The sequence below is a fragment of the Typopeltis vanoorti genome, chromosome 2, assembly GCF_054136105.1.
Source record: "Typopeltis vanoorti isolate ZY-2024b chromosome 2, IOZ_Tvanoo_1.0, whole genome shotgun sequence".
In the NCBI taxonomy this organism is placed as follows: domain Eukaryota; kingdom Metazoa; phylum Arthropoda; class Arachnida; order Uropygi; family Thelyphonidae; genus Typopeltis; species Typopeltis vanoorti.
The window spans coordinates 42,324,214-42,351,367 of NC_143550.1; the positions used below are offsets into that span (position 1 = coordinate 42,324,214).

General features: G+C 35.9%; 1 protein-coding gene across 1 annotated transcript in view; it reads right to left on the reverse strand.

The window, feature by feature from the left end:
- LOC150108966 ((E3-independent) E2 ubiquitin-conjugating enzyme UBE2O-like) overlaps positions 1-27,154 on the reverse strand; it is a 360,964-nt gene that overhangs the window by 42,805 nt on the left and 291,005 nt on the right. The window contains exon 20 of the mRNA XM_090411140.1: positions 25,393-25,514. Coding sequence (XP_090267266.1) covers positions 25,393-25,514 — 122 coding nt within the window. The remainder of the gene's footprint in view (positions 1-25,392; positions 25,515-27,154) is intronic.

Sequence of the window (27,154 nt, forward strand, 5' to 3'; positions counted from 1 at the left end):
TTCCTTGTATAATATCTGAAACACATTCACTATATATTTCTTCATTTTAACACATTCACTCAAACAAAACCATATGCTGCACCGGCAACATATTTGCTCAAGTCATACAGCATTTTCTGTGGGAGGGGTACATGCGATTCATTAGTTAGTGCTGTTTTTATCCCAGTTGTCTCTAATTGCCCTATCAGCATCAAGTTAATAAATTAATTATTTACTTAGTTTCTGTGTTCTATTATACCGTTAAAATAATAAACAACATCTAATTGCCCTGTTTGTTGAGAAACATATTGCACAGCCTGCAGATGTCTGTACTTATTCAGTGATACAATAGGAATGTTTTACGATCTCGAACTTCACGGATACATTGAATTTTATTCTATGCATTAGTGATGCATAGCCGAAAATTGCCATGGACCCCTGAAGACCTTTCATGTACCTCCGGGGGTATGTGTACCACACTTAGAGAAACACTGACGTAGAGTTCAGTGGATGCGCATGCGCTGTCATCGACGATCACAGCTGTGTCCTGTTCATTTAAACTTTCCAATTGTTGTCACAGTTGTGAACGGTGATAAATTTCTGCGTTAAATTTTCTCTAAATTTCTTGGCAAATTATGGCTGAAAAATGTCGGCATTGTTACAATATTGCATACAAGCTACATGTGATTGCGTATGCTAAAGAACATGGAAACAGGGCTGCAAAGAGGCATTTGGGACCACCCCAACAGAGAAAATAAGAAATTGGCAGAATCAGGAAGAGGATTTAAAAAAAAACAACTCACAGTAAACATAACCTATGAAGTGGAACTGCAAAATGGCCAGAACTTGAGGCAGAGCTGAATACTTAGATTTTAGACCACAGAAAAGCGGGACTTTCAGTGTCTACAAAAATGATTATTCATCAAGCGAAAACAATAGCCACTAATAGATGGGATCGCCAATTTTACTGGATCAAAATTATGGTGTTCAAGATTCATGAAGAGAAACCAGCTATGTATGCGAACTAAAACAAAAGTATTACAAAAGATGCCAGCTGAATATGAAGAAAAAATGATTGAATTTCATCGATTCACCATTAACGCAAGAAAACGAGAAAATTTTGAACTTGCGCAAATAGGAAACATGGACAAGGTTTCGATGACTTTTGATGTGCCCTCAAACAAAACTGTAGATTCCAAGGGCCCTAAAAGTATTACTATTAAAACTTCGGGGCACGAAAAAACTCGCTATGTGGTTGTTTTATCCTGCTGTGCTGATGAGACAAAATTGCTGCCACTATTGATTTTTAAAAGGATGATGCTACCCAAAGAAAAACTGCTTGAAGGAGTGTTTGTACATGTTCATGCAAAAGGCTGGATGGATGGAGGAGGAATGAAGTTATGGATAGATAAAATTTGGTCTAGGCACCCTGGTGGACTGTTGAAGAAGCCTGCCATGCTAGACCACAGAAAAGCGGGACTTTCAGTGTCTACAAAAATGATCATTCATCAAGCGAAAGCGATAGCCATTAACAGAGGGATTGTCAACTTTACTGGACCAACTTCATGGTGTTCAAGATTCAAGAAGAGAAACCAGCTATGTATGCAGACTAAAACAAAAATATCAAAAGATGCCAGCTGAATATGAAGAAAAAATGATTGAATTTCATCGATTCATCATTAACACAAGGAAACGAGAAAATTTTGAACTTGCACAAATAGGAAACATGGACGAGGTTCCACTGACCTTTTGATGTGCCCTCAAACAAAACTGTAGATTCCAAGGGTACTGAAAGTGTTACTATTAAAACTTCGGGGCACGAAAAAACTCGCTACATGGTTGTTTTATCCTGCTGTGCTGATGGGACAAAATTGCCACCACTATTGCTTTTTAAAAGGAAGCCGCTACCCAAAGAAAAACTGCTTAAAGGAGTGCTTGTACATGTTCATGCAAAAGGCTGGCTGGATGGTGGGAGGAGGAATGAAGTTATGGATATATAAAATTTGGTCTAGGCACCATGGTGGACTGTTGAAGCCTGCCATGGGATCAGTTTCGTTCTCACAGAAAAGACGATGTTACAAATAAACTCAAGGATTGAAAACTCAGTTAGCTGTAATTCCAGGAGGTCTAACTAGTCAGCTTCAGCCTTTAGATGTCTGTATTAATAAACCATTTAAGGGATTTATGAAGGAGAAGTGGAACAGCTGGATGCAGTCTTCAGATTTTGGGGTTATGCCATCAGGAAGAAGTAAGGGGCCTAGCATTTCGCAAATTTGTGAGTGGGTCAAAGATTCATGGGATGCTGTGAAAACTGAGACAGTGGTTAAATCATTTAAGAAGCGTGGAATTAGTAATGCACTGGATGGTACAGAGGACAATTTGTTGTATGAGGACTCAGATTCTGATTTAGAAGAGGTTCAAGTGCCTCTTCATTTAGCTCTGGAGATGAATTTCTGGGTATTGACGATTAAAAGGTGGGTACTCTTTTCTAGTTAGATTAGGTATTTGTTGAAAGTAGATCCGCTTATTACTTTATATTTGAAATATTGTAAATTCATTATAATATTCAGTGATAAAGTTTTTTTTCCTAAAAAAATTGTAAAAAAAAAAGGGTGCGTCCTATATGCTGGTGCATCTTATACACACCAGCAAATACAGAAATTATAATTATTCTTATTGTTTATTGCATTTGCTTAACATGATTTCACTTAGCACACATTAATCGATGGATTAATTAATCGCGTTAAGTCAGGCTTTCCTGTACTACTCTCTGGTGTCTGTTTGTCTGCTACCTCCCTGTCCATGCTACTAGCCTCATACTCATTCGGTCCAGTTTTTGTAATTTTGTAATAGTTTTCCATGTGGAATAAAGATGAACAGTATTGTGGTGTAGCCATTACCTTTATCCAATTCTGCTGTCACTCACGTGAATGAACTGTGTTAATGATGAGAATGGGCTTTGTCATTGAAATATTAAAGAGGAGAAAACGATTTCGACTTTGTGTTCATCTGGTTTGGATCCATCGAACGTGTGCAAAGATGTCTACACGTATAAGGCACTAGAGAAGAATAGAGATCTGGAAGTTCTCCAACTGTGTCATGCAGACTGCAGACAAGAGTAAACAACAGGACATGCAGGTAGATTATTAAGTCTGGACATGAATGCTAGGAGTATCAGAAAGAAAGGGATAGAGTTTGTTGCCTTAATCAATATGCTGGGACCTCAGATTGTAGGCATTAGTGAGACCTGGCTGTCATAATCAGACATACTAACTGGTATTGAGTGTAAAGGGTTTAGTATTTTTAAGAATAAACAGGATAGGTGAGGAGGGGGGGCATGCTTCTAATAATATTGGATGACTTGAATCCAACATTACTAGAATTATTTCATGTGGCAGTGAATTTGAAGCCATCTGGTGTGAGGCGGAATCTAACAAGATTATAGACCTGGCAGGTCGGTTGCTAGGAATGAAGAAATGCATCACCAAATAGAGATGGTGGGTGTAAAAAGACTGACTAATCAAAACAGGCTATAATAGCCGTAATAATGATAATAAAGGAAAATTTTAATTATCCAAGTATCGATTGGGTAGCAATAAAATCTCATGAGAAGAATGAAACTGAATTCATCGAGCTGTTGCAAGACAACTTCCTCGAGCAGCATGCGACAGAAGGAACTCGGAAGTCAAAGAATGTTAGATATGATTATAAGTATCAGAGGACGTTTCAGTTAAAGACTTAACTATTCTGCCTCCAGTTGGTGACAGTGATCATATGGTACTCACTTGGAAAGTGACTAAGTTTATGAATGTTCCATTCAGAAAAGGTTACATGGTGAACTACAAAGCAGGAAATCATGAACAACTGAGGAGTGTACTGAACTCAGTGGAATGGGATCGAATGCTGGATGGGAAGAATATCGACTGTGCATGGAAAGCATTTAAACAATACTTAAATGATGCAATATCAGAATGTGTAATCTTATTAAGCAGGAGATTCATAAGAAAAGGATGATGTGGAAGAATACTGCGTGCATAAGGATGATGTCCATTATGAAAATTATAAGCAGCAGGCTGGAATAATCACAACTTGTACAGAAAGCAAAGTCTGAGTATGAAAAGGAAACTGGCTCTGTGTGTTAAAACAGCCCACAAGAATTCTATTGATATACTGCAACTAAAAGAAAGAATGAATATGAAAGAATAACTCTTCTAAATGCAGATGGTGTGAGAGTTACAAAATGCAGAAGAAGTTGTTCAACTAATGAGTGCCCATTTTGTTAACAGCTATCAACCTGGTGTACATGACATTGAACTCACTGCTACCTCTTCACTGGATGAAGAAACTCAGGTGTACAAGGATGAGGTATTAGAGCTGTTGCACAAACTGAATAAGTATTCAGCATCAGTCCCCGTTGCTGAATACTTATTCAGCAACGGGGACTGATGGAATATCAGCAAGTGTTAAAAGATTGCACAGGAATGGAAAGAATGTATGGTAATCTCATTGCACAAGGGCGGTGCAAAGACCGATGAATCCAACTATCGACCAATTAGTATTTCAGGAGTGGTAGTGAAGATTTTGGAAAAATTGGTTTAGGGTTTGCATTCAGAAATGGATTGACAGTAAATCTCTACTTTGCAATGAGCAAACATGGGTTTACTGTTTTAGCAACTTGCTCACAGAGATATTGGAGTGTTAGTAGATAGGGAGTTGAAGTTTGGGGAGGGGGGGTGTCTTGTAGCAAAGATTGCAAATATAACTCAAAAGATAATTGCAATGCTGAAACAAACGTTCACATGTAAAGATAAGGATGTCATTTTGCCTCTTTACAAGGCTTTGATAAGACCTCACTTCGACTATTGTGTGCAGGTCTGGTCTCCATTGTGATTCTGATATATTGGAGAGAGTGTAAAGTAGTGTTAAAAATGATATCAGGAATGTGGAATACTGATTATGAAGACAGACTGAGAATTTGTAGACTGCAGACACTAGCAAACAGGAGAAAGAGAGGGGGGGGGGTGATATGATTGAGACTTACAAACTTCTGAAAGAGTCATACAGGATTTCAAAAATGATGGAAGTTTTCAATTTATGGAGGGTGGGGAAAGGACAATAGGACATCCTTGAAAGCTAAGAATGAATGTCCTAAGAAGGTGGAGAGGGCTTGATTTTTCTCTTGGAGGGTGGTGCGTGATTGGAATGTATTGCCACTGGATGTTGTGTGTGCAAACAGTGTGAATGAATTCAAGAATAAGTATGATAGCTGGTGCAAGTATATGATGCCTCCCTTGATGAGTCCCTGACTTCCTGGAGGTCTCTCTTAATAATAATAATAATAATGATGAAAAGCTACCAAGACAGGACCTACTCTTTACAAAGCCATGTTGCCCACATATTGCATCCCTATGAACACTGTGTTGTATTTTACCTTTCACCAACTTTTCCAATATTTTAACAACCACTCCTGATATATTAATTGATCTGTAGTTTGCTACCTCTGTCTTGGAGCCATCTTTATGCAATGGTACTATATTATTCTCTTTCCACTATTTATATATAATTAAAAATTTTTTTTTTTTACTAGTTGGTTAGAATGTTTCAGATTTGTACCAAAGTCAATGGTGTATAGACTTCAAAATCAGTATGTTGTGTTTATCCAAAGAATGAAGCTCGAGTATAAAAAACAAACTAACTAACATTTATTGTTGTAAACATAATTGTATACAACAGATTCCACGAGCGTCCCACAATGAGTCCAATGACTCCATAGAGGTCCAGAATAATAATAATAATATTCAATTTTATTTTGCTAACATCTCCAACAAGGACTAATTTTTCCTTTGTGGATTCAAAAAATTCCTTCACTTCTTCCTTAGCAGAGCCTTCTGTCGATCCATAGGCACAAATAAGTCTCATTATCCAATTCGCCATTTTGATATTTGTCCATATCACTCTACTTGATATTGTCTGCTATTGAAGAAGTTTATCTTTGTATTTGGTGAAGCCTGTAAGTATTATTTTCTTTCCCTGAGCATCACTGCCTGAATATAACATCTCATAGTTTTTATTTCCAAGTTTTGTCATTTTGTCCCCTGTTTTTGTCTTCTTTGATTCAGTACACCAATTATGTTCATGTGGTACCTCTTTAATTCTTTAATTCTTTTGCCAAGTCTAGCTGATACTTTTTATTTCTTTGGTGGGTTTAAATCCAATTAAAAAAAAACACCATCACTATAAATACTTCAGTTAGAATTTTAACTAACTTTAGAATTTTCTGAGATGTAGGATTTTTCAGTGATTTTAATGTTACACAGTAATTTGCCATTAATTGTATTCAAAACAACAACTCTTCAATTAACTGATCCTTGCATCTCAACTGACTTCTGTACATTACCATGTATTTGTATTTCAATTATCTGATCCTTCAGTTTTCAGAATGGCAGGTAACTGTATATAACATTAAAATGAGAAAGGTGTAGATCTATTTGTTAATTTTGTGTAATGTGTGTCTGGCTGATATATCATGATCAAACTGTCACTCCAGGGGTCACCTGACTTGCTTCTCTCTTCTTTCCTTTTTTTATGGGTTTTATTTAAACACTTCTTTTATTATTTTTGGTATATTCTAACTATTTAGCTGCAGTAAGCTCATAAGTGGTGTAACTACTGTGTACATTAAATAATACGCTACAATGAATTTGTTGTTATAGCAGAATGCATCTATCAGACGAGCAAGAAATTCAATGTGCCAGCTGTCATCATCTTCATATCATCAGTGCAGGAATCTTGGTAAAGCCTTGATTCAGCAGGCTCTTTCAATTAAAAGTGTCAAGAAATTTCTATATCGATCTATATATATTTCATACTGGCTGGAGCATAGTGTGGGTTAAAATTGTCCCCAGCCATTGTTTTCGTCAGGGAAGCAAGGCAAACAACAAGATTTGTTCCGGAACAAATCCCAACTCAACACAGAGTTCAAGATTGGTAGTATCAATATAAGAAGCATTGATAGAAAGGAAATGGAACTAGCAGAAGAATTGGATAAGTACCAGATCAACATAATAGGTGTTAGCAAAACAAAGAAGAAAAAACAGGTGAGAACTTTCTAAGCAACAAATACACGATGTTATATTCAGGCAAAACAATCAGGGAAAGGAGGGAGCAGCTACAGCATTCAACACTAAATATGAGGATAATCTTCTTGAATGGCAGGCAATATCAAGTAGAGTGATGTGAGCAAATATCAGAATGGGAAACTGGACAATGGGACTTATTTGTGCTTATGGTCTCACAGAAGAAATGGAGGAATTTTTATTATTATTTTTTTTTATTAGGTATTAGAGAGGGAAGCTGACTCAGTGAAAGAAAAGTTGGTCCTTCTCAGAGATCTGAACAACAGAGTAGGAGAGGATTACCAGACGTATAGAAATGTTTTGGAAAATTTGAAGAAAAGCACAGAACTAATAATAATGGTAAATGCCTGCTGGATTTCTGTTCAGGACATGGATTAGTTATTACTAATACAACATGTTCCAACATAAAAATCTGCAAAAATTAACATGGAGAGAAGATGCAAGAAAAAAGAAAAGTCACATTGACTATGTTATAGTTGATAACAATGTTTTCCTACTGGTTCAGGACACATGAGGATTTGAAATAGGAAGTGATCACTATTTAGTTTTGAGCAGGATAAAACTGAATTTCATATTGAAAAGAAGAGTGCATAAGAAAGTTTTAAAACAACTCAAGGCAACTTTGTTTTAAAGTGACTTGTGACTTTTGGGTTTAAAGGGTTTTGAAGAGCTTTCCTCTTGGCACCTTTTCATATCATATGCCTTTTCCAGATAAACAAAACTTAAATACAAATCACTGTTGTATTCCCAAGATTTCTCAGCTATTTGTCTTAAATTGAAAATCTGATCCTCATAACCTCTATTCCTCCTGAATCCAGCTTTTTCTTCCAAACTTCCCTTTCCCAATTTTTCTTAGCCATTTCTCAAGTATACTTGCATAAACCTTACCAGGAATGCTCAGTAGGGAAATACCTACTGAAGTAAGAAAATAAAACAATGTAATTCTTACATTCAGTTTTATTTCCCTTTGTTGTAGATGGGCTATGAAAAGCTTTGCTCCAGTCCTCAACCATCTGACCAGGCTTTCTGAATTTTGCAATGCAGCCACTGTAAAACTTTTATACCTCCATATTTAAGCATTTCTGGCCTAATTTTGTCTATTCCAGCTGCCTTTTCACATTTCAAGCTTTTGATGACTTTTCCTACTTTAAGTATGGATATGTATTCCTGACTGCATTTCTATTAGAACTTTTCTACCATCATGCTGATGCTGCTTGTTTCATTTAGCAGTCTTTCAAAGTAATTACTCCAGACATCTAGAATATCTTTATCTTCAGATTTCATGTCCCTTTATCATGGCTGATTTCGTTTACTTTTGCTCCCATTTCTAAGCTTTCTCAATAGCCTCCAGAATATTTTGCCACATTTCTGATATTTAATTTCTATGTTCTTACCCAAGTCTTCCCATGACTTTTATTTAGCTAGGTTTACACACAATACTTTGCTTCCTTAGATTTTTCTCTGTATTCCATCAGCATAAGATGACTTACTTGCTAGGAACTTTCAATAGTTTTCTTCTTTTCTTTGACTGCTTCTTTAACTTCCTGAGTCCACCATGGAGTTCTGTTTTTTCTGTCCTTACAACTTCACCACATGCCTCTCTGGTTGAATCAATCAATGTTTTCTTTAAGATTTGCCATTGAATCTAAAAGATTGGGTTCTTGTTTTCAAATTCTTTCATTTTTTCTTCAATGATGTTTATGTATTTGAGTGTATAGTTCATCACTGAAGTCACCAGGAACATCCTGCAAAGGTATGTCCAAAATTATTCTTCCCATATATTCTATATGTATCTGTCTTTAAAACATTAATATTTATTTAGAGGAGTAACATAGAAATCTTTCCAGAAATAATACCTATTATCAAATCAATTCATCTATATCTTGGTCTTCCTCTGGGTCTTTTTCCTGCCAACCTGGCAGAGAACACTTGTTTTGCTAATCTTTCCTTTCTCATTCTGTTTAAGTGACCATACCACCTGAGATTAGCTCTGCTAACACATTCTTGGAGGCTAACAATGTCAAGTTCTTTCCTAATATCCTCATTTTTAATATGATACTGCCATTGATGCCACCTGTTCACGCTCCTAATCTTTCTCAGGACTCTCATATCTGTGGTCTCTAGTTTTGGTCAAGTGTTTTATTTCTAATCCAGCTCCAAATCTAATCATGGTTTGAATGCTGTCTTATATACAGCTAATTTAGTGTCGTGACTAATTACTCTCATTCCATATAAATTTATTCAGTTGACTTCCTACCATACCGGCTTTGTTGATTTTGTTTCGTCTATTTCCAAATTTAATCTGCCATCTTCACTAAAAATTGTGCCTAAATAGCTGAAATGTTTCACTTTTTCTACAGGTTCTCCATTCACAATGTAGTCGATATTTTCAATGTTTTCATCGAAAATGTCTTTGTCATGTTATTATTATTATTATTCCTGACACCTCCAAGGAGTCTGAAGACTCATCGCGGGAGGACACCTACAACTGTCTCAACCACTACACCGAACATCTACTACAAATCATCTCCATCAACACCATCTACCGCCAACCTCCACCACCACTACAACTAGTATTCTATGTCTGTAAATTGCGTGTGTTCTGAAGGGCCAATTTGTCTGCATGCGGGATGAAAAACCAGAGTTTCCAGGAGAAAAAACCCTGCTACCTCCATATGAGATCTGCTAACTCACCTTCGATTGAAAATCATCCAGATAAAGATTCCTCCCGTCGCGACGAGAATTGAACTTAGGACTATTACAATCAAAGGGCACAATGTACTATCGTTCTTCCAATTATGCTGCGGAGGTGCTTATTGCTGATTTTCATACCAAATTATTACAACATGTATTCAATTTAGCCAGGGAATCTTGCAGACTTATACTGGATTTATTTAAAAAAGTATAACATCATCTGTATAAAGTCAAGGGCTGATATTAAAGTCTCCAATTTTGATATCAGGTTTAATACCGCTTTCCTTCATAATGTGATCCATATAGATAATGAATAACAAAAGGGATAATGTACACCCTTGTCTGACACAAGATTTAATATCAAATCATCTTCCTGAGTCCGCATGGTTAGCCTAGTGACTATGCGCTTCGCAAACCATAAGCCTGGGAAAGGAGCTTCCTGGGTTCAATTCCTGTCACAGAGTTGAGGAACTTAAGGTTCTTTTTCAGACATAGCCAAATTAGCCAGTCTTGGGAGTGGACAGCAGGGTTTTTCTCCCCAGTCTATCTGGGATTTTTCCTCCAGCAAGCAGGCAAACTGGCCTTGTGAACACACAAGATACAGCCATAGGATATACTGGGAGGCAAGGGCTAGTCACCTTATCCTAGGGATGAGTACAACTTAAAGAGCTCAAGTCAGCCCTGTAACAGCCCAGTAGGCCTCATGCATAGTAGGGAGAAGAAGAAGAAATCATCTTCCTTCAATTCTAAATGCTGATTTACATCTCAAATAAAGATGTATCAAATAAAGTACTGATTGATATAATGCCTCATTGACACTATATAACTAGTAACATTTCCGATAGCTTTTTTCTTCACCTTGTCATATGCCTTTTACAGGTTTCCATGCTGATGGAATATCGGCATGGATGCTAAAAGAGTGTTCACATGGACTGACTGTTCCTTTGAACTGGCTGTGTAATTTGAGTCTCAGCAGAGGGGAAGATTCCACAGGAATGGAAAGCATGTATGATAATCCAATTGCACAAGACAAAGACTGTAGTGTCTAACAATCGATCCATCAGTAATCTCTGGGTTGATTTTGGAAGAGATGGTAAGAGACTGCATACAGAAATGGGTTGACAGAGAATGTACAACAGCACAGGTTTACTAAGGGGGGGGTCATGTTTCAGCAACTTTAAGCAATAGATGCAGAATGATGCTTTTGACAGAATTCAGCATGGAAAGCTATTGCATAAGTTGGAGGATATGGGATTGGATTATAAATTACTAGTTTGGATAAGATATGATACCAAAAGTTGTATATGGGGGGGGGGGGAATGCAAGTCAACAGGATTTAAGATGACTAGCAGTGTACCCCAGATATCAGTCTTTGGTTCATTGTTATTCAATTTTTAGATTAATGATATTGGGAAGGATTTAGCAGGTGATATAACTATCTGCTGATGATGCAAAGATAGATAGACAGGATAATCAGGAATACAACTTACATGTTACTTGCAGAATGATTTAAATAAGCTGGAATTGTGGACATGTGAAAATAGCTATCAGTTCAATGTCAGTAAATGTAAAGTTATGCAATTAGGTGTAATGTGATATCCAGAGGCATATTAGATTGGCCAGATTATGCTAGAAGAAATTGACCAGGATAGGGATCTTGGAGTTTTTAGTAGATAGAAAGTTAAAGTTCAGGGATCGTATAGTAAAAATTGTGAATACAACTCAAAGGATAATTGTAATGCAATCATTGATATATAAGGATAAAGTCATTTTGTCTCTTTACAAGGCCTTAATAAAACTTCATTTGGACTCGTGCACAGATCTGGTCTCCTGATTTTCGAGGTGCAGAGAGGGGGGGGGGCAGCAATGGAAAATGTTAAAGATCATATCAGGACTGTGGAATGTAGATTATGAAGAGATTGAGAATTTGTGAGCTGTGGATATTACAGGGTGATTGCAAAGTCACAATTTAAAGTTTAAATTTATAGCAATTGTTTCCAAATCGTTATAATCATTCCTTACACTACTAGCTGTCACCATCGTATTATTACAAACTATCGGAGATGCTGAGTTCACTGTGATATGTACAGGTTGATTTCAGTGTAGCTTTGTTCACTGTGGAAAGTTATTTGCTAGTTGTTCTTAAGCATGTATTGCCAAGGAATTTGGTAAGAAATATCTAGGGGTGCTTAAAGGTCAACGCTGTATAACTGAGAGAGGAGACCTCCACATAGCCTTCAAAGGAATGCGGAGAACCGACCAGGGCTTCTGACCTACAGCATAGTTGCAGAATATACTCCCGATGTAAGCCACATTGAACAATTAACACTAATTGTAAGATTTGTTAATACGGATCCAATTGATATCAACATTCTTCAGCATTTTCTTGGTTTCATTCCTGTAGAAGCTACTACAGGCTCAGCGTTAACCGAATATATAGCAAGAAAATTATCAGACATGAATATTCCAATCACAAACATGCGTGGCCAGGGTTATGACAATGGATCGAACATGAAAGGAAAGCATTCAGGAGTTCAACAACACATTAGGGACTTGAACCCAAGAGCTTTTTATATCCCTTGCTGTTCTCATTCTCTCAACTTGGTGGTTAATGATGTGCAATGTCTAGAGAAGGCATTTCATTTTTTGAAACGGTTCCGAAATTGTATGTGTTTTTCTCAGCGTCAAAGCTGCATTGCAGAATCCTTAAGACATATATTACAACCCTAACGCCCAAGCCATTAAGTACAACTCGCTGGGAATCTAGAATCGACGCTATTCGTCCGTTAAGATACTATATTGAGGAGTTTTATTATGCACTGATAGAAATTGCTGATGATGAGTCAGTAGATAAAGTGGCAAGACACAAAGCTGAAACCCTTGCTATAAAAGTTAGAGATTTTAATTTTTATGTGGTCTGGTTATATGGCACTATGTTTTAAATGAAATTAATGTTGAAAAGCATAAAGATGGAATTGTCTAGTGCCATAACAACATTGGGTAATGTTTTCAAAAGTCTTAAGAATCTCAGAAATAATAAATCATTTCAAAATTTTCTTGTCGATGCTACAACATTAGCTAAGGAAGTCAAAGCTGATGCTGATTTGAAACCAACATTCGAAATTACCAGATTGCGTCAGTAGAAAAAGCAACATGATTATGAAGCAAGAGATGAACCTATTTTAGGTCACAAAACAAAATTCAAAGTTGAGTTTTTCTTTTTTATTATTGATGTTACAACTAATTATATTGAAGAACGGTTCGAGCAATTGGAACATCACAGTTCACATTTTTCATTTTTATATCATCATCATCACCAAATTCCTGCCATGTACCCTCAAGGGGTGTACAGGATTTGACAGTACTACATGAAAAATTTACATCATTACTAACTTCCTATCTACCATTTTCCTCCAAATCAGCCTATTACTTGTCAAACCTCCAACATTTCTCAGGCACTTTGTACTGTATCAATCCACCTATATCTCTGTCTTCCTCTGGGTCGTTTTCCTGCCAACCTGGCAGAGAACACTTGTTTGGCTAATCTTATCTCACCCATTCTGTTTAAGTGACCATACCACCTGAGGTTAGCTCTGCTAACGCATTCCTGGATGCTGACAATGTCAAGTTCTTTCCTAATATCCTTGCTTTTAATATGATATTGTCATTGATGCCATCTGTTCATGCGTCTAATTTTTCTCAGGACAACCATGTCTGTGGTCTCTAGTATTTGGTCAAGTGTTTTACTTCTGACCCAGCTCTCAGATCCATAAGTCAAAACTGGTTTGAATACTGTTTTGTATACAGCTAATTTAGTGTTCCAACTAATGGGGTGCTTAAGGGTCAAAGCTGTATAACTGAGAGGAGACTTCCACATAGCCTTTAAAGGAATGCAGAGAACCGACCAGGGCTTCTGACCTAATATCCAATCCTCACCCTCTCGTTGTGCACCCTGTTGGGTATCTACTTGGATACTGAACGAACGAGGATGGGCTGGCATTTGGGATTTAGCCGACCAAATTGTATTCTTACTAGTTAAACCAAAATAAAAAATGATGGTACGACATGACAAAATTTCATGCCGGCTGGGGCGTCGCCCGGTTAAACAAGGCCCCTGTTGTTTTTGTCAGGGAACCAGCACAAACAGCGAAAAGTCAGCTACTGGAACAAATCTGAAAGCAAACCTCCAACTCAACATCACCAGAGTTAAAGATCGGTACTATCAACATAAGAAGCCTGAATGGCAAAGAAATGGAGCTAACTGAGGAATTAGACAAGTACCAGATTGACATAATAGGGGTGACTGAAACAAAAAAGACAAAAACAGGTGAGATATTTCTGAGCAATAAATACAAAATGTTATATTCAGGCAATGACAATCAAGGGAAAGAAGGAGTAGCCATAGTATTCAACACAAAATACGAGGCTACTCTTCTTGAATGGCAGACAGTCTCAAGTAGAGAAATGTGGGCAAATATGAGAATGGGGAACTGGACAATGAGACTTATTTGTGCCTATGGTACCACAGAAGGTTCTACTAAGGTAGAAGTGGAAGAATATTTTGAGGCTATCGAAAAAGCAACTGACACAATGAGAAGGGAAAAGTTGGTCCTTGTTGGGGATCTAATAGCAGAGTAGAAAATGATTGTGAGACATACAAAAATGTTTTGGGAAAATTTGGAGAAAGGAGCAAAGCTGGTAATAATGGCAGATATCTGTTGGATTTCTGCTCAGGACATGGACTGGTTATTACCAACACCATGTTCCAACATAAAAATGTGCACAAATTCACATGGAGAGGCAAGGAATAAGGTTAAGAATGGTTTGGAATAGTAAAGAAGCTTAGGAATGGAGGAAAAAGTGCTGTAAAAGGAGTTAGAGATGATACAGGTGACATGAAAACAGGAGAAAAGATTTCCTTGAAGTATGGAGTAATTACTTTGAAAAACTGCTAAATGAAACAAGCAGTGATGACAGCACAGTGGTAAAAAATCACTGACCAGGCATGCACTCAGGAATACATATTCATACTTGAAGTAGAAAAAGCCATCAAAGGCTTGAAATGTGGAAAGGCACCAGGAGTAGACGATATTCGACCAGAAATACTGAAGTATGGTGGTATAAGAGTCTTACAGTGGCTGCACTGCATAGTTCAGAAAGCAAGACAGAGGGACGAATTCCCGATGATTGGAGTAGAGCTCTCATAGTACCCATATATAAAAAGGGAAATAAAACTGCATGTGAGAATTAGAGAGGTATTTCCCTACTGAGTGTCCCTAGCAAGATCTATGCAAGTATACTTGAGAAACGGTTGAGAAGGATTGTGGAAGAAAACATGGTGAAGAACAAGCTGGATTCAGGCCAAATAGAGGCTGTCAGGATCAGATCTTCACTTTACGACAAATACTCAAGAAAGCATGGGAATATAACAGAGATCTGTATTTAAGTTTTGTCGATTTGGAAAAGGCATATGACAAGGTGCCAAGAGAGAAGCTATTCAATATGCTACAGTTATATGGTGTCAATGGGGCATTATATCAAGCAATACTTAGTCTTTATTTGAGTTGTAAGTCAGCAGTTAGAATTGAAGAAAGTACAGGAAGGTGGTTTAATGTTAAATCTGGTGTGAGACAAGGATGTACATTATCCGCTGTGTTATTCATTATCTATATGGATCACATTATGAAGGAAAGTGGTATTAAACATGATATCAAAATTGGAGATGTTAATGTCAGCTCTTTGCTTTATGCGGATGATGTTATACTTAGCAATAAATCCGCTAATTGTCTGCAAGATTCCTTGACTAAATTGAATAGCTGTTGTAATAGATATGGTATGAAGGTCAGCAATAAAAAGACAAAGACAATGAAAATGGGCAGAATAATTGAAAATGTCAACTGTGTTGTGGATGGAGAACCTGTGGAACAAGTGAAACATTTCAGCTACTTAGGCACGATTTTTACTGAAGATGGTAAATTAAATATAGAAATAAGACAATATCGTTTGTCTATTTCTATATTTAACAGAATCAGCAAAGCTGGTATGGTAGGAAATCAATTGAATAAATTCAAATGGAATAAGAGAGAAATTAGTCGGAACACTAAATTAGCTGTATACAAGACAGTGTTCAAACCAGTTTTAACTTATGGATCTGAAAGCTGGGTCAGAAATAAAACATTTGACCAAAGACTAGAGACCACAGATATGAGAGTCCTGAGAAAGATTATAGGCGTGAACAGATGGCATCAATGGCAATATCATATTAAAAACGAGGAAAATAAAAAAATATTTGACGTTGTCAACATCCAGGAATGTGTTAGCAGAGCTAATCTCAGGTGGTATGGTCACTTAAATAGAATGGGCGAAGAAAGATTAGCAAAACAAGTGTTCTCTGCCAGGTTGCCAGCAAAACAACCCAGAGGAAGACCAAGATATAGGTGGATTGATACGGTACAAAGTGCCTTATACGATAGAGATATTCTTCTTCTTATTGTGCTATCTTCTATTGAAGGTCAGCGACCATCTTGGCGAACAAACTGCGCTCTTGTGCGAATCTGAGCAGTTGTGCACTGCTCTTTCCTGTCCACGTCTTGTTGTTGTCAAACCATGATATTCTTTTTCTTCCTCTAGTTCCTTTGCCACCAATTCTTCCTATCAAAATAGTTTGTAGAAGTTGGTATTTGCTATTTCTCATGATATGGCCAAGATATGATGTTTTTCGTTTCTTGATTATTTGTACAAGATGTTTAGCTTTGCCAATGGATTTTAAGACATCTTCATTGGTAATTTTTTCTGTCCATGATATCTTTAGCATTCTTCTGTATAGCCACATCTCAAAAGCTTCGATTTTCTTGATGGTTGTCGCCTTCAATGTCCATGTTTCAACTCCATAGAGCAGAATAGACCACACGTAGCATTTCAGCATTCGGCACCTGACTTCCATGTTTAGGTCTTTATTGCAGAATAGTGTTCTTATTTTCATGAAGGACTGCCATGCAACTTCAATCCTTGTCTTTATATCTATTTCTGGATCGCACTGTTCATTAAGCCAGCAACCAAGATATTTATATCTTGACACTTGATCAATATTTTTTCTATTGAGTGTCAGTTTCATTGATGAGGCTGGATGTTTGCTGATGATCATGTATTTTGTCTTGTTGATGTTTATATTTATTCCCATTCTTTGGCTTTCTATGTATACTCTGTCAATGAGTTTTTGGAGATTCATAATATTATCTGCAATTAGCATGTCATCTGCATATCGAAGGTTGTTAATCTTTCCATTTGTTGTGATTCCCTCTGAACATTCTTCCAATGTTTTTTTAAAGATTACCTCTGCATATATGTTGAACAGGAGTGGTGAGAGCACACATACTTGTCTCACTCCTCTTTTGATGTTAATATCACTGGTGGTAATGTTGTCTAATTGAACGGTAGCTGACTGATTCCAATACAGATTTGTTATTAGTCTTATGTCTTGTTCATCTAGCCTTATTTGTTGAAGGACTTCTATTAAGTTAGTGTGTCTGACTTTGTCGAATGCTTTTTCAAAATCTATGAAACACATAAAGACAGATTTCTGTCTTTATGTGTTTATAAGATCTGATAGGGATATAAGTTTATAAGATAGAGATATAAGATCTGATAATGTTGGAGTCTTGAAAAGTAGCAGACTGATTTGGAGGAAAATTGTAGATAGGAAGTTAGTAATGATGTAATTTTTTTCATGTAGTACTATCATATCCTGTACACCTCTTGAGGGTACATGGCAGGAATTTGATGATGATGACTAATTTCTTTCTTATTCCATATGAATTTATTCAATTGACTTCTACGATACCAGCTTTGTTGATTCTGTTGTATATTTCCCAATTTAATTTACCATCTTCACTAAAAATTATGCCTAAGTACCTGAAATGTTTTACTTGTTCCACAGGTTCTCCATTCACAACACAGTTGACATTTTCAACGATTCTGCCTATTTTCATTGTCTTTGTCTTTTGATTGCTGACCTTCATACCATATCTATTACAATAATTATTCAATTTAGTCAGGAAATCTTGCAGACTTATAGCAGATTTATTTAGAAGTATAACATCATCCGCATTAAGCAAAGAGCAGAGACATTAACATCTCCAATTTTGATATCAGGTTTAATACCACTTTCCTTCAACCATCTTCCTGTACTTCCTTCAATTCTAACTGCTGACTTACAACTCGACTGAATATTGCTTGATATAATGCTCCATTGATAGCATTTAATTGTAGGGTATTGAAAAGCTTCTCCCTTGGAACATTGTCATATGCCTTTTCTAGATCGACAAAACTTGAATACAAAGCTTTGTTATATTCCCATAATTTTTCAACTATTTGTCGTAATGTGAAGATCTGATTCTGACAGCCTCTTATTTGGCCTGAATCCAGCTTGTTCTTCCAGAATTCTTCTCAACCGTTTCTCAAGTATGTTTGCATAAATCTTACCAGGCACACTCAGTAGGGAAATACCCCTTTCTCACATTCAGTTTTATTTCCCTTTTTATATATGGATATTATGAGAGCTCTACTCCAATCATCGGGAAGTTGTCCCTCTGTCCAGGACTTCTTAACTATGCAGTGCAGCCACTGCAAGACTTTTATACCACCATACCTTAGCATTTCTGGTCGAATATCATCCACTCCTGCTGCCTTTCCACATTTCAAGTCTTTGATAGCTTTTTCTACTTCAAGTATGGATATGTATTCCTGACTGCATGGCTGTTGAGTGTTTTTTACCACTGTGCTGTCATCACTGCTTGTTTCTTTTAGCAATTTTTCAAAGTAATTACTCCATACTTCAAGGATATCTTTTCCTCCCGTTTTCATGTCACCTTTATCATCTCTAGGTCCTTTTACAGCAATCTTTTCTCCATTTCTAAGCTTCTTCAATAACTTCCAGAATATTTTGCCACCTTCTTGATATTTATTTTCTATGTTCTTGCCAAGGTCCTCCCATGACTTTTGTTTAGCCAGTTTTACACAGAGTTTAGCTTTCTTACATATGTCTCTATATTCTCTAAGAGCACAAGCTGACTTATCTGCAGGAACTTTTGATATGCTTTCTTCTTTTCCTTCACTGTCTTTGACTTCCTGTGTTCACCATGGAGCTCTGATTTTTCTATCCTTGCAGACAACCTCACCACATGCCTCTCTAGTTGAATCAATCAGGGTTTTCCTCAAGACTTGCCACTGAATCTCCAAGGTTTGGTTCCTGTTCTCAAACTCTTTCATTTTTTCTTCAATAATCTTTGTGTATTTTAGTCTACAGTTCACATCTGAGAGCTGCTCAACTTTTATTCACTTTAAAACTTTCTTGCATGTTATTCTTTTCAATAGGAAATTCAATTTTATCTTGCTCAAGACTAAATAGTGATCACTTCCAATTTCAAATCCTCTGTACAGTCCGGTGTCCTGCACCAGGGAGAAAACATAACTATCAACAATATCATAGTCAATGAGACTTTTCTTATTCCTTGCCTCTTCTCTACATGTGAATTTGTGCACATTTTTATGTTGGAACATGGTGTTAGTAATAACTAGTCCATGTCCTGAGCAGAAATCCAACTAGTATTTGCCATTATTATTAGCTTTGCTCTTTTCTCAAATTTTACAAAAATATTTTTGCATGTCTGACAATTATTTCCTACTCTGCTATTTAGATCCCCAACAAGGACCAACTTTTCCTTTTTCATTGTGTCAGTTGCTTTTTCTAAAGCCTCAAAAAATTCCTCCACTTCTACCTTAGTAGAACCTTCTGCAGGACCATAGGCACAAATAAGTCTCATTGTCCAGTTTCCCATTCTGATATCTGCTCACATCACTCTACTTGAGACTGTCTGCCATTCAAGAAGAGTAGCCTCGTATTTTGTGTCGAATACTATGGCTACTCCTTCTTTTCCTTGATTGTCATTGCCTGAATATAACATTTTGTATTTATTGCTCAGAAAGATATCACGAGTTTTTGTCTTTTTTTGTTTCAGTCACCCCTATTATGTCGATCTGGTACTTATCTAATTCCTCAGCTAGCTCCATTTCTTTGCCATTCAGGCTTCTTATGTTTATAATACAGATCTTTAACTCTGGTTATGTTAAGTTGGGGTTTGTTTTCAGATTTGTTCCAGTAGCTGAGTTTTCGCTGTTTGCCCTGGTTCCCTGACAAAAACAACGGGGGCCTTGTTTAAACGGACGACACCCTAGCCAGCATGAAATTTTGTCATGTTGTACCATGATTTTGTATCTTGGTTTAACCAATAAGAATACAATTTGGTGAGCTAAATCCCAAATTGTTAGCCCATCCTCGTTTGTTCAGTATCCAGGTAGATACGCAACAGCGTGCACCACGAGAAGGTGAGAATTGGACATTAGGACTGATGCCCTGGTCGGTTCTCTGCATTCCTTTAAAGGCTATGTGGAGGTCTCCTCTCAGTTATATAGCTTTGACCCTTATATAATATCATTTTTATATATCATATATCATTTTATATCATTTTTATATAACATCTGTAAATTAAAATTTGAGATGACAAATGAGATCTTATACAATTGTAAAAACCTAGATGCTGTTTTAACACATGAAGAAAATAGAGACATCGATGCAATTGAGCTCTTTGATGAACTGAAAGTAGTGTCCAAATTAGTACCAGAAAATATGCTGCCAATTGAAGTTATTCATTTTATTGTTGAAAATAACTTTGCTCTGAATGTCGCTGTTGCCCTAAGAATATTACTGACATTATATTGTCTGTGATGGTTGCAAGTGGTGAGCGTAGTTCCTCAAAACTGAATCTTATTAAAACTTACTTATGTTCAACAATGGCCAAAACTAGATTGGAAGGATCTGCCATGATTTCAAATTGAACATGAAATAGGTCAGAAATTAGACTATGCAGATCTAATTTCTGAATTTGCAAATATGAAATCAAGAAAAGTGTAGTTTTGGTCAGTAGATACTTAAAAACATTAAGAAGTTTTGATTTTGACACTGACCATGAAATATTAACTGCCAAAGTGAAGATAAAATTCAACAGGAAAAATAATATCAGAAAAGAAGAAAACATCAACCTATCAAAACTAAAAGATAGCTCAAGCAGAAGTCGATTTTTAGAACAGATGTGCTTGAAATTAAAACCCTCCATCTCCAGAACAGCAGAAAATACTGAGAAGAAGGAAAAGAAACAGTCTTATCAATTGCAAAAGTCACTCTAGGTTCCAAACACAAAATAAACAAACAGTGGATAGCCCAAGAAATCATAGCTACCATAGAAGAGAAAAGAGAGGCCAAGATACTTGTAAACCAACAAAACAATGAAGAGAATAGAGAAAAATACAGAGCACTAAAGGAACCAAAACTACAATGGCAACAATAGAAGAAAATAATGATCACCCAAAAAGTTTACAAGAAGAAGTTAGATACGCAATAAAACAGATGAAAGGCATTGATACTATTCCTACTGAACTGTGGTCATATGGAGGCAGCATATCAATAGAATATTTAACAACCCCCTATTCAATAAAATACTACAAACAGGAGAGATCCCAGATGACTGGAGAACTGGAAAGATCATCCCAATATACAAGAAAAGAGACAAAAGAGACTGCAGAAATTACAGACCAATCAATTTACTCCCTCACACCTATAAAATATTCATAAGAATTATACAAAATAGATTAAAAAACACCTACGAAGAAATGATAGGCATAGAACAAGCTGGTTTCCGAGGAAACTCTTCAACAATAGACCAAATTTTCACATTGCACCAACTAGCAGAGCTCAGCTGGGAAGACCATAAAGAACTATATTGTTGTTTTGTGGACTTTAAACAAGCTTTCGATAACATCAACAGAGAAATCCCTCTTAAAATTCTACTAGAAAAAGCAATAGACAAATATATAATACAGTTTCTGATAAAATATTACTCTAAGACAAATGCAATAATTAAAAAGGACACACTCACAACAGTACCCATAGAGATCCAAAAAGGAGTAATGCAAGGATGCCCATTATCCCCATGCCTATTCAATATATATCTAGAAGTTGTAAAGAAAGCAATAGACAATGAGCCTGGAATCAATGTCAACGGTTTAAACATAAATAATATCAAATATGCAGATGATCTCATCCTTCTTGCAAGAACCCCAAATGAACTACAAAAGTTGATCAACAAGCTAAATGAAACCTGTAAAACATATGACATGATAATAAATATAAAAAAGACAAAAGTGATGAAAATAGGGAGGAACAGAACTACCATCTCAGCCAACCTAAACGGAGAACAAATAGAACAAGTAGACAACTTCATATACCTTGGATCAAAATTAACAGAAACAATAGATGAACTCAAAACAATCAAACACAGAATAGCGATAGGATGGACCACCATGGGAAAATTACAGAAAATCTGGAAAACAAACAAGATATCTAAACAAGCCAAAATCAAATTATATGAAGCAATAATTATACCAACAGTCATCTATGGAGCAGAAGCATGGAGAGTTAAAAAAAAAGAGAGGAGAAAAAACTGCTGGCATTTGAAATGAAATGCTTAAGAAAAATAAATAGAACAAGTTGGATAGAAAAGAAAACAAACATCACAGTCAGACAAGAACTACTGTATAAAAAGACAATAATAGAAAAAATTAGAAAACAACTTAGATGGTTTGGACACACTGTACGCATGGATGCAGACAGACTTCCTAACATCCTAATCAATACTTTTCCAACTGAAAAAAGAAGACCTAGAAGACCAAGAATTATCTGGCTGAAATTAATAAAGAACATCTCGGGATGCAGAACATATAAGGAACTTTTTCGAACAGCAAGGAATAGAGAAGACTGGAAGATCCTGCTCAAGAGAAGACTCAACCCGTCTTAGACGGAAGAGAAGAAGAAGAAGATACTAAAAACAATATAAATTCTAATTAAAATAATATGAAAATATTGCTAAAACTATAATGTGTATATTCTATAGTTAAGTGTAACTCAACAGTTCACCCTTGTACAAGTGAAGATCATATATGTAAGTAATAAATTATAACTACATTTCATTTAATTGTCAATTGATAAAGTCCATGGTTTATTTTATGAATATGCAGCATTTTAATCACTTTATCAGTGTATTATTATTAATAGTACTATATTTGAAATTGATGGTCACGAAACTAATGTTGAACATGATGGTTTTCAAAATTCCAAAAGTTAATCTGAGGTTGGTGCTGGGATGGCAAGTAATGGATTGCACGGGGCAGCAAAAATTCTAGAGCCAGCCCTGATTAAATGTCATATGGTAGTGCTCAGAAAGCTCATTCATATACTCCATCACATACTACCAGCTCAGAAAGCTGGTAGTAGTGCTCATTCATATACTCCATCACATACTACCAGCTCAGAAATCTGGTAGTGCTCATTCACATACTCCAGTGGGTATGCGAATAATCAAAACAACAGGATTTGGTCAGGTGAAAATCCACATGCTTTTCATGAAAAAGCTTCTCATACTCAAAAAATTGGAGTTCGGTGTGTGATATCACATTGTATAATGGGACCTATTTTCTTTGAAACGACGGTGAATAGTTCTGTCTACCAAGACATCATCACCCAGTTCGTGGCACTCCTTGATGTCAGCAAACACCATTGTTGGTTCCATCAAGATAGTGCTAAGTGCCACACATCAAATAGTATCGTCCATTTTTTGCAAGAATTTTTCAGTGACCATCTCATCTTGAAAGAACTGTAGCCTCCCTTCCAAGATCACCCAGATTTTTCCTTTGGAGTATCTCAAAGGTGTTGTTGTTCATCAGAATAATCCTTACACACTGGATGAACTAAAAATAAACATTTCAACAGCAATCGAAAACATCAGTGTGTGCAGGTGCACTTCACAAGGTGGCATCAACCCTGGTAAAAAGAGTGTAAGTTTGCATTCACAAAGGAGGTGGCTACTTTCAACATAAGTTCCTATTCTTTTTTTTGTTATAAAGGTCTGATTATAATCTCTATTTGTAGCCCTTTCATTTTTCATATACTTGTAATTAACCTCGAAACAGATGTGTTATTTCTGCATTGCGTGACTTTATGGTCACGCAATGCAGAAATGTAACAAACAAGAGAACGAGCAATGATATGATAGAGACCTATAACTTTTAAAAGGGTCGTACAGGATACCAGAAGACAGAATTTTTCATTTTATGGAAGGAGAGGATGAGAGGGCATCCATGGAAGTTGAGAATGAATGAAGTCTATAAGAGGTAAGAGCTAGATTTTGTTCTCATGGAGAGGACATGACTAGAATGGCTTACCTTTAGAGGTTGTAATATGCTGCCTCTCTTAATGCATCTCTGACTCCTTGCAGGTCTCTTGTAATAATAATAACAGTAAATTTATACACTTATAGTTTTATCGTTTTGTGTAATAAATGTAGATTTTATTTAACTTTCTCTTTTTTCTTGTTTATTCAATTTAATTTTTTTTGAGAGTTAATAATTAACATTTTGGAGCAGCTTAACAATTGAATAGATAACACAATGAGGAGATTTTACATGGCCTATAAGAAACAGATAATTCAACTGGAATTTCTATAGTTTCATCCAGTTAGTAGGTATCCACTTAGATAATACACAAGGAAGGCTAGGTTGGCAACTTGGGGACTGAGTTGATGAAACCGCATTGGAACTAAGATGTACAACTATGATGGTTCAATACAATAATGAGATTTGCTAAGCGAGCCATTTTTGAGATCTTATGACTCTTAATGTTTCACTTTTGAACAGACTGTAGATTCACTCAGGCCCACTTGTTGTTGTTGGTAGGCATTATAGCTACTCCCTTCTTTCTCCAATCCATGTCTGAATAAATCCTCTTATAGTTATTATTACATGTCATATTTTAGTCTTCATCTCAATAACTCAAATTATGTCTATGATATTTATGTAATTTTCTTTTAGCTCCTCTTTCCTACTGATAGTTCCAATGTTACATTTTAGTGCTGGTTCCAGTAGTTGACTTTTCACTGTTTGTGCTTTATTGTTATTTTTTTTTATGTCAGTTCCATCCACTAAAAAAAGTTGGAAATCTAAGTATATTTCGTACTGTGATAGATAATGTGGAAAACATGTTCAAAAGTCAAATATAACACATTTTCAATCTAATACTTGTAATAAATAAGGCAAGAATCTCTCACATTTGGCTATGAAAAATCATCTACTATCCAAAGCTATTCACAAACATCCATGCCACAATAGGATCTAATCCTATATTACCTGTGAGTTGGATAGCATAGATGCTATTTACTCGGCTATCTAACCAGGTTCACAGGAGAAAAAAAATCACATAACTCATCCAAAAATTCCACTCTATAAATCTGGTACTTTTCAACCTGTTTCCTCTCCAAATTAGCAGAATGGCAGTTTTGCAAGAAATTTACCAAAAGGACATTCAAAAACAGTTTGGAAAAATTACAACTCCAAGAATAAGTGCTGTGCTTGAAAAATCTTACAAAAATATATTTAACCAGCTTTTAATACTGTCAGGATAAAAATTTTCATGATTTACCTGTACTAATTTGAGCACAACCATTTCATTATAGATCCGGCTATTTTCTTTTCCTTGCTGAGTACCTCTCTGTCGTTCATATCCTGCTTCATTAAAATATGGTTCAGATACTAAAATTAAGCCTGTAATATATAAATTTACAGAAAAGTAAGGGCTTTGTGACATTCTAGTGGTAATGCTAACACAAAAAATTTGTGTTCAAACTTATACACTAATTTACTCAAATTCTTAGGAAGATGTAAATTAAAATAATTAAAACAAAAATTTCATTAACATTTCCTATATTTTTCAAAGTCAAACTGGCATCATCACAAGGCATAAAATTTTACATTATACTATTTAGTGAGCTAGACTGAAAGTTAAGGATACCCTTAACTGTTGGACTAATGGTCTCAGGATGAGCATTTCCCAGACGTGAGGCAGTTAGATGCATAAAACTTGTTCACATCGAAAATGCTCATTCTTAAACCATCAGCACCCAGTCAAGTCCATTAAGTGGCGGTGGAGGACTTTAGGCATTGTTTTGTTTTTCTCACTTCAGTTTCACTTGCTTATGTGCCTGTGTACATTTTTTTTTAAATGCTACTCCCACCCATGACAAGTTATTAGCAAACCTGTAGTATATTTTGTATCATGGGTGGGCAAGGGATTTTTTAATTTTATCAATTATATATATAAATTTTTTAAAATATATTTTTTACATAGTTCAGAAACCCTGCTCTAGAAACCAAACACAGGACTTTTTCAAGAGACTTTAGATGTCCAATAAGTGGGGATCTCACATCAGGAAATTAAATTCATCTCTCACCTAATATCGACCTATGTATTGTTCCTGATGATGCCAATATGACTCTGGCAAAATATAAGAAATAGTAATTAAACTTAGTTATCATATCATTTACACCAATATGAGAAAAATAAAATACAATCTTGCTCACTTTAGAAAGGATCAACAAATGGAAAACTTTAAAGGTATGACATACAAACCCAAAGACACATTCTATCTTTTATCAGGGTATTAGACTCGATGGCTGTTTAAAGACATGTAGCCAAATTGGATAATTCACTTACTGAAAAGCCTTCTTGCACTTATCTCAAATGCTACCCATAAGTATGCTAATATAGTGCATTCTACTCAACAAATGTCCCAGTGCTCCAGCATTTCATGTTTCAAGGATTCAAACAATGTCATAAATGCTTATCTGAAATAATGAAGCATCATCTACAGTATAATAAAAAAAACAAGGGGTGATTTATACACAAAGTCTGGTGTTCCTTAATCCATCATGACCAACTTGTATCCACCAGTAGCATGTTACTGCAGCTAGCATAACAGTAAATGCATGCTTTCCATCGTTTAAAAGTTTTCAAATATTTTTCACTAGACATGTTAACTGTTATTACTTGCTTTCTAGTTTTTAGTTTATTCATGTTATTTCCTGATGAAGTGAAACAGAGTTTCAGGAAACTCGTCGAAATAAAAACATAGTTTCCTATTTGCCATCTTTGTTTGCGGTTTCATACTGTAAAAAATAGTTCTAAAATATATATCAATGTCCTCGAATTATTGCCATAATATGCTACTATTCTTACAATTTTCAAAATGTCTTATAAATTTCAACTTTTTGTTCACTGTCATCCAAAGTCTCTTATCTTTTCTACCTATGTAAAAATATAACCTCTTTAACCCAAATACATATATTATTACATCCTAGGTTTCCAAACTGTATTTTGAAAGCAAATGTTTAATAATATTACTATT